Source organism: Petromyzon marinus, chromosome 13 (genome assembly GCF_048934315.1).
Source record: "Petromyzon marinus isolate PM22_M1 ecotype Great Lakes invasive population chromosome 13, UKy_Petmar_22M1.pri1.0, whole genome shotgun sequence".
Lineage (NCBI taxonomy): Eukaryota > Metazoa > Chordata > Hyperoartia > Petromyzontiformes > Petromyzontidae > Petromyzon > Petromyzon marinus.
The window spans coordinates 3901679-3910941 of NC_133679.1; the positions used below are offsets into that span (position 1 = coordinate 3901679).

Here is a 9263-nt window from a genome sequence, read left to right on the forward strand (position 1 = left end):
CCTTTGGTGCCCACGTGAATGCATTTCCCAACTTACTCAGCCTGCATCTCCTGAAATAGGCCTGATCTCATCAAATCTCAGATGATAAGCAGGGTTAAAAACCTGGTTGATACTTGGAATGGGTAACATGTGGATGGATGATTGCATCGCCAGGTGTTGTAGGCATGAGGCATTCTGCTCAAGCACTCACCCCATATGTACAGGGTGGCCCAAAGCCAGGATACAAAGAGTTATATTTATTTTAACAAATGTTCACACTAACTTCCTCTAACATTAATGCATGCATACATTCGCTAATGAAATTAATAACCAGGTGTACAGGTCCAATCTTTGAACATTCATCAATTACGTTCCGTCAATTTTTTAAAATTTTCTTTCCTTTTTTTTTGACGTTTTCCGAAAGGGAAGAAGAAAAATAATAGATGTTCACAATGATAATCAATAAACATATTAACGTCACGAATACGCAATTAAAATGCTGTAATGTCGGTGTTCAAATTAATGAAATAACCCTATGCATCCTGACCTTTGGACCACCCTCTAGATGTGTAAAGGTTGCAATGCCCATTGCTTGGTTATACCAGCGTTTATTCACTTGCCTGTGAATACAGAAGAGGGGGGTTGGGGTGGCACAGCCTTCGGGAGAGGGGGGGGGGGCACCCACCCCGAGTGCTCGGCGGATGCCTATTTGTCACCCGATGACTCTTCACTTTATTAAAAAAACAACTATCGTACGTTTTTATTTTTAAGGCCCCGCAGTGTTATCGACAAAAGTGTTGTAGCTGTTCTTGTTTGTTTGTTAATAGTCCTCATGAAGGGCAACTTGGTCTGATTGACAAAGTGGTTGACCGTTGAATTGATTATTTGCCGATTTGTCAATAGTGAAGGAAACCAAATGCGAGGCACTATTTCGTTTTGCGGGATGCTCCAGGGGGAAGTAGCACGTTGGTTTGTTTCATGTTCTGCTCTGCCCTATCGCTTTCGTATCGAGCGAGCAGGTGTGTTCATTGATCCACATGCGCGCGTGTGTCACCGCTGACTCGACATGCTTCTATGACGAACGTGTTTGCATCGACACCCGCCCTCGTGGTCATTGCTTCACCCCAACCGCCACTCGCATTAACATTCTCAAACACACACCATCCTCCATTTCGCACCGTGTGTTAGCCAGCCGCGCTAAATCGGATGTGCGGGTGAAGGACAACAAACTAAACACAAAAAGGAGTTCTAAAGAAATTCGTTTTCAATCTAGATTTAAAAGTGCATAGCTCCGGAGGCTTCCAAATGTTTCCCTCCACCTCTGTATCCCTCTAACTACACCCTCCCCCGCCCTTCATATTCCTCCACGTTTCCTTATGTATCTTTTGATTCTGCATTAATAGCCAGCAATGCAATCCTATATTCACATTACATAGTTAACAAGTCTAAACATGACCATTTCAATGAATACGTAACAACATATTTTTTTAAATAAATTGTCACGATCCATTTTTTTCTGGTCCAATCCATATCATTTTATTTGCCAGCCAATTAAATGAACGTTCAACTCCGTAAAATAATCTTGAAAACCAAAGTCAATACTCAACTGTTTGGCAGTCCATGTTTTCTGCTGGCAGACTTAAGTAGGTGATTAAAATTCCAGTCTTATGATAGGAATTACTCTTTCCACCGTTGAATTGCCATTATATTGTACTCACTTTACTCATCCCAAGGGGATGATGAGCTGGGCCTATCCCTAGCTGGGATATTAGCTCACAACATTCTGATTGTGAAGAAAGTGCTCTTCCACACTTTCCTCCTGAATTGATTGATATAACATTTCTAAATTATGGGTGGATGCAGCACTCAGAGACAGAGCGGTTTTAATGAATACCAGCGAAATGGATCCAGTGCACGCAATTGAGCTTGTCTTGTATAGACTGTAGCCTATATCGGCTGAGGCATGTCAAAATGTGCCTTAACTAAAATGCATGGCTATAGTAACTAATCAATAAAATCAAATGCTATATTTAGAACGAGTTGTGTTCCTGCCAGGGGTGCAATATTTCTCCACGTCAAAGGAAAGCTGTTTATAAATGATGCTTTGAAAATATATATCCAATACAGTTCTTAAAATGAACATCACAGCGACAAGGCTGACATGGAAAATGTAAACATTTTAACACGATTCAAAATCCAATCGTGCTTGACCAACAAATATAAACATTTCATTTTGGCTGTGTTGCTTCACATTTGACATACTCGCCCAGAAGTCTTCATATCAAATGTTTACACTCGGCTTGTGTGTGTGTGTGTGCTCTTGCATGTGTCGGCCTTCATCGGTGCTCACTAGTAGCACTTGCCCCAACAGTCTGTTGAGGCTACACGGGCGATCTATGTCTTGTCTTTGCCCATTTGCGAGCATGTGTGTGCATTCATTTCACGCGATCCGCATTTGGCCGTGGGTAGAAAGGTCCCACACACGTGCAAGAACAGCTCCGTGGCTGGTCGTGACGAATTTTCAGACGTAAAACTCAAATCGGAATGAAACAGTGCTCCTGTTGGGAAAATGATGCGTGTTTCTTGTTAGCGGGGGGAGCAGTGCGTTACAGATAAGGGTGGCAGCAGTATAAGTATTCTCTGGGTGGCAGAGCAGAAAGAAACCTTTGAGATCACGAGATTCACGTTGGCCAAAGTCAAATTGGAAATTCCACATTCCTATGGTGGAAAAAGTCCCTCCATCGGGCAGATGCTGTGAAACCGCGAGCCAAGTGCCATTGCTGGTTGTATACCCAGGAAGCCTTCAAGGCTCTCCATTCAAAAGAGCCCTGCGCTTGAGATGCTAGGCCAATGCCGTTGCTGAGTTTCTGGGCACGTGTGGGAGGAAATTTGAGAACCTGTTGAAAACCCACACCTCAGGGTGACACCCCGAGCGCCATGTCCTGGCCTACTCGCAGCCCAATGCCTACAACGCCTGTCAAGCCCTGGTGGGCCCTCATCCAAATACAACCGGGCTCAACACTCGCTTTGCGTATGCGATCCGACGAGTTTTGGTGCATGTAAGGTGATTCGGTGATAGGCTTTGGTAAGTCACTTTATCGGCCGCAAAGTCATGATGGACCGATTCAACTCCCCTAGCTGAGATTTGAACTCGCGCACTTCAGATTGTGAGCGGGGGTGGGGTGGGGGGGGGTGGAAACTCTCAGCGCAGTGGCACCTTGCCCGACAATTTAATAATAATTATTATTGTTGTTTTTACAACAATGCTCTTATGCCTCACAGGTGGTCCCCAGCTGCTTCCAGCCAGGACGGCTTCGGTGGGCACATTGGGACGCACTCGCGCCCCGCTGCCTGTCACCATGCCCAGCGCCCCCGACGCCCCCGTGGAACCCAGCCACCATCCCTTCGAGGACACGGAGAGCGTGAGTTTGAAATAAATGTTGTGCTGCGACCAGCATGCGGGGCGGCGGCAGCGGCTTCTTTGAGTCGCTCGCCAGAACTGCCAGTGCCCAAAGGCCCGTGACGGTCGCAGGTGGCAAAGGTAATGGGAACGGCGGGGTCACAGTGCTTGGATATGCATGAACTGTAATGTTTTGTGAAGAAAAATTCACGTGTACATTATCTTTAAATTATTATTATCATTCCGCCCAGCCACTTGCCAATCCTTTCAATAGGGTGAACCCATCTGTGACCCCCCGCCGAAAAAAATGTCCCCTGTCACCGCTGATAACTAATTTGAATATAAAGTTATTAGCTTACATCTAGTCAGTTTAAATGCAAATCTCCTAAATGGTTATTTGCGTGTAATATAAATTAGAAATTTAAACACACCGTGGCGAGGAACCAAAATTGTTTTATGTTTGCTGACATACATTAATGTCAATTCAATTTGTGGTTCAATGCTGAGAAATATAATACTTTATTTCAGCATTTTTCAATTGTTTTATTATTATATTCCTTTGGCCGAGAGTGCATAAATGTCGTTGGTTATTGTCTGGTGTCAAAAATCCTGTTACTGTCAGTGTCGAGTGGATCACATTTTGTTAAAATGTGTTTCAGGCTCACAGCCTTTTTGCTTTGTCTCACTTAAGCATTCTTCATGAGCTCCAGATTCCCTACATTCATTATGGTTATTGTATCATTGCCCTCCACTGCAAAATGACTTGCTATCGACGACCTGTCAGTCCTATGTTTAAGCCATCACCATAATTGGGGAGTTTTGAATTTGGAATGTTGATTTTTTTACATTTCGGTCACAAGTTTGCAATTTAACCATACATCACACGGTAGAGTTTTAAATACGTTGTATCTGAAGCGTCTAACCATGTCTCCTTTTATCCTTCCTATCCTCTCTCTTTTAACGCCATTTTGTGTTCACCAAATCCTCCTTAAACGATTGTTATTTTTGTTGTCTGGCCTTTTTACTATGTTTCCTTTTTTTCACGCCTTCCCTGTCCTTCTGTGTGTCTCTCTCGCTGTGGTGACGGGTGCGGTGTGGCGGCCTAGCAGGCTTTGTGAGGCCCGGCTCAAGGGTTTCCCTCTCGTCAAAAAAAAAAAAAAGCTCACACCTTCACGCTGACGGCAATTCCCCTTCCCGCAGACCTTCGGGCAAGACGACGAGGAGCTGAGTGCTGAGATGGCAAACCTGGAAGGGCTGATGAAGGACCTCAATGCTATCACATCCTCAGGAATCTGAACAGCCATTGGCCCAGAGGAGAAATTACAAAATTGAATTCGAATGAAAAGCATCTGGACAAGTAAGAGACACACAAATGGCGGTGTCGGTGTAATTGCGGGCAAACACTGCAGCGTTTTGCAAGCCATCAACCTGTGATTTCAATGCCTCTGGTGTGCCAAGTTCATCGCTGACTGATGGATGATTAATGCGGTTTTGTCGCAACCCATTTTTGAAAGCTTGCTTTGAAGCAATGATGGAGAACTTCAAGCTGTACCTTTAAAGACTTTTCCGAGCTCTGAAGTGTCATCAAAGCTGGGAGACATCAATGCGGTGGACATGCCCCTTGCAAGGGGAATCGATGTGGATTGTTACATCCTCTACAACGCCACTTTGTGGAAAAGCACCTTTGGAACCCTCGACTTAAAATCGGCAAAACTGAACACTTCTCTTGAAGGAGAAGAGTGAGAAGACAATTAGAAAAAGAAATGTGGGTTAGGGAGAAAGTAAAACAATACAATTCTCTTTGCAAATAAGCGCATTTTAAAAGTAAATATTTTGTTGTATGCGTATTTTAACTTTTATGTCTTCTTGGAGCCTGTAGATAGCTATTGTGTTAGTCTGTTGACATGTACATACCTGCAATATGGTGTCTTTATGTTACGTACAGTACAATCACGTATTTTTTTGCGAAAAAATCTGGTACCTTTTTTGATAATGGGTGCAACCGTGAATTTTCACGAAAGGGACGTCAATACCATTGAAGGGGGCAAAGGGAGGAGGAGTGTGGTGGGAGTGGTGGGGGTGGGGAGTGGGAGGAAGGTTCTGGATTAACGATTAAAGTCCAACCATCAAAGAAGACATGGGCTGGCAGCGACCTGGAATTTGAATCAATAACGAGCTGCACCTGGGACTAGTTCCCAAGCCTCCTGAACCTCATTTCAGTGTGTCCAGCTATGTCATTTCTTGGAATAATTGAAAATAAATATTATTGTTTTTTTTTTAAGATGGGAGAATGAGAGTGGATATATTTATTTATTTCCCCCCTCAATCGCCATAAGTGGAGAGATGTGTTTGCATTATTGCAGAATGCAATAGGGCCACACACACGTGGTAGGCAACATCTTAACAGCACAAACGGTTACAATGGGAGTGTTATAGGGCAGCTGTGCTGTTGTGACTACCAATTGTGCCAACTTTTTAAGAGTTTTCACTGTTTGCAATCTGTTCAGGCTCGCATTCATTGTAGACGGTGAGACACGTTCATAATGCGTGACTCAAAGGGTTCATAATATACCTCCCATTCGGCCTCCCCCGTACCCGGTGATTCACACTTGCAGTGTTGGCCATGGCTGTACACAAGACACATGGCAGCTGGTCACTGCCAACATAACGCTTGTAAGAACATGGCACAAAATGGGATTAACGAATGCTGCGTATTATTTTGATTTGTATCCATGAATGATTTATTATTATCATCATTATTTTACCTCCTGTATTACCACGCCGGTTAGTCGATTCGTCGTGGTGTGGAGAGCTTGTTTTTCCCGTAGACGCTTTGCAAAAGGCCAGTTCAAGATTTTCTATCTGGCGCAACTGTTATATAAACCGAGCCTTGGTGATCGCTGCTGCAGAAATTGTATCTGTTAAGCCCCTGTGCATGGCGAGATGCGCGTGTTGATGACGGGTGGCACGTAATTTTTTGTCTCGCGATGAAGTTGCCATGGGTGCTCGTCGTCCGCAAAAACAGTTGAAACGTTGATCAGCAATGCCATATCTGCCTGGCGGTTGCATCGCCATGCACGGTGATGCTTGCCGGTCAATGTACTCGACTCTGAAACGAACATGAACCAATGCTGATGGATAACGGTGGAGTACAGAGAAAGAGAGAGAGAGCCCAAAGGCCCCATTCTTTTACGCACGAAAAAGGCATCAGTTTTGGTGGTAATAATTTGGGGATGTTGACGAAACAGTTTATGAAGGACAGAGACGACAGTGTTGAATTGCTATGCAGTTCAGGCCTGGATATTAAATAAATAAATAACCACTGAGCTTTATTTATGGATGTTATGTTACTTAGCTCTAAATTAAATACTTGAATAATTGTACATTGTCAAAGGTGTACAAAGTGGCAAAAAATGTTTCCATTGTAAACAGCGCTTTCTCGGACAAAATGGGAAGCTTACTTTTCCTATATTTGACCCAGGCCGAGAAAAAAGGTACTAACTTTTCAGCACAATAATGAATCCAAGTCTGCGTGTTATTAGTATCAATATACTGTTGTAGAGTATGCTGGCTAATCAAGTCATTTGGTACATTTTCCACATTCTTATGGACAATGATGTATTTTAAACCAATCATTTGCATATATACCATCACTTACAATCATTGCTCTTTTCTATGAAGGCTGTTTAACCCTGCCATGACTAGTACTTTATCCACTTAAATATTTCACTTTTTGACCGAGCGTCTGTTAAATTTGCCACTGTTGCTATTGTCTGCTTTTAATATGTGGCATACTTAAGAACATCGATCACGTCGAATGAACATCCGCATTTAGCTGACTGATTTTTTTAAGTTGATGCCCTAGCTTTTTTTCAGAATTACACGGTTGTTAATATCAAGTGTTAAATGATAAATATATATTTTTTAGTCGTTTGCATTTATTCGCTCAATTTGAGGTTCATATTGCTAAGTGCTACGTTTGGTACCGTTTTGCTTTGGAGTATACTTTTGAGTGTGTGACAAGTGGCTCTTACCGTTTCTGAAACTGTTAACATTTAGACCCTTAAAGACGCTCATTGTGATACAAATGAATAAAACTGCTGTCTTATATAGAACGCGGTACCACTGCTTACTTTCTCAACGGGATAACAATTCGGTTACGAGGGGACTGCATCACTTTTACACACGGTGCAACAGAGAAGATATGGAACTGATGCACGTATGAGTTTATATGACACCAACAACATTGTCTGTGTCACCACAATGTTATACCACGTGTATCTTCACACTATAAGAAGGTCAAGGTGCAGCCCTGCAATTGCTTGCTCAAGCCACTGCTGGCTGGTGGCGGGGCCTCCGCGAGAGGGAGCTCGAGAGTGCCACTAAAGTTGACACTTTGGTCGAATCTTCCAACACTGGAAGAGGCACCTATACCATCACACTATGCTACCAAATCTTGATTTAAAGCTTTCGTGACTGCAGCAATTCATATTCTTTGGGTCTTTCGGTAAAGCCACGTAGATAGAATAATAAAATATCACGACGTTTCGATCGCAACACAAGCAATTGTCATCAGGTGAAAAAAATATAGAGCATCGTGATGTTTTTATTATTTTTCTGTCTACGTGGCTTTACCGAAAGACCCAAAGAATATGCTGCCTATATCATCACACTATGCCACCTATTAATATTACACGGATATTTCTATATATATATTTTTTACTCCAGATATACGAATTCTGACACGAGTATGGGTTGATGTCCATCTCTCTTTGCAGCCCTTTGCTCGTGGTATATATTTTCAATTATTTTGGCGAGGGGGGGGGGCAGTCTATCGTACACCCAATTCACGCGCCAAATGCTCCCAATCGCAGTCAACCTCGAAAGCTCAGCAGGTCGGAGCCTGGTTCGTGCTTGGATGCGTGACCACTCAGAGCTTGCCCGGTGTTGTGGGCGCTGGGCTGCGAGGTAGCCAGGAGATGGCAGTGCCCTGAGTGTCATCCCCAGGCATGTGTGGGTTTTATCCAGGTACTCCTACAGGCAGGGCCGGATTAAGGCACGGGGCTTTAGTGGCTGCAGCCCAGGGGCCACCGCCAGCTGGAGGGCCTCCGGAGATGAAGTGAAAAGTTATTTCATTTGTGAATGCCGAATTTTATTTGTTAGCCTCCAAATTGATAAATATGCGTTTAGAATATTTGGTTGCTATAAATTTCCACGTAATAAACCACTTCGTTGAGCTATCAATTGTGGCCAGGGTGTTTCTGTAAAATAGCTATACCGCTCAGTGGGCCTTACCTGGTAAAATAAAATAAAAATTGTTTAGTTTTCATGTATTGTCCAACATACCGATGTGGGACCCTCTTGATAATGAAATTCTGATTAAATTAATGGCATTTATCAAATATGAGTGTAATCTATAAGATAACCACATTTGCCTTCCTATAAAACTCTTTATTTTTATCAACCCCCAAAGGGACTATGGGCTGAACTCTAACCACAGTGCCACCCAGCCCACATATTCCAGGTCGTCGTTTCTCAACGGAGGTGCTCGCGGCCCCGCCCACAGCACAGCTGTCTGTGATTTACCAACAATCGTCCGGTGCGTGCAGTGTCCAGTGTGCAGGCTGGTAATGAAGCAAAATGTGGACAGTCGCGGATGGTCGCGAGGCCCGGAGGTGTTGGGCCACCTCCGTCGTAGATGACCCGTGGATAAATGCGTCGCCGCGCAGTATCCTGGCATACGTAGTGTCGTGGTGGCGGCGGCGGCGGCGGCACGTGTCCATTGGATGCGTGAACCACCCTGCGAAATGATTTATTCTCCGGGCATAAGATCTCCAACGCGTGAACAATGTGCGCTCGAGTGGGGAACGCGCGTGCCCCCCCC

At 44.0% G+C, this 9263-nt stretch overlaps 1 protein-coding gene across 10 annotated transcripts in view; it reads left to right on the plus strand.

Annotated features, from left to right (window-relative positions):
• NEO1 (neogenin 1) overlaps positions 1-7494 on the plus strand; it is a 168859-nt gene extending 161365 nt beyond the window's left edge. For 9 of the 10 annotated variants that reach the window (XM_032953166.2, XM_032953169.2, XM_032953168.2 and 6 more), the window contains 2 exons: positions 3262-3401; positions 4580-7494. In XM_032953166.2, the coding sequence (XP_032809057.2) occupies positions 3262-3401; positions 4580-4675 (236 nt within the window). In that variant the 3' untranslated portion in view covers positions 4676-7494. Of the gene's footprint in view, positions 1-3261; positions 3402-4488 lie in introns of all 10 variants that reach the window. The other variant, XM_032953170.2, reaches the window with a different exon arrangement.
• The last annotated feature ends 1769 nt before the right edge of the window (positions 7495-9263 follow it).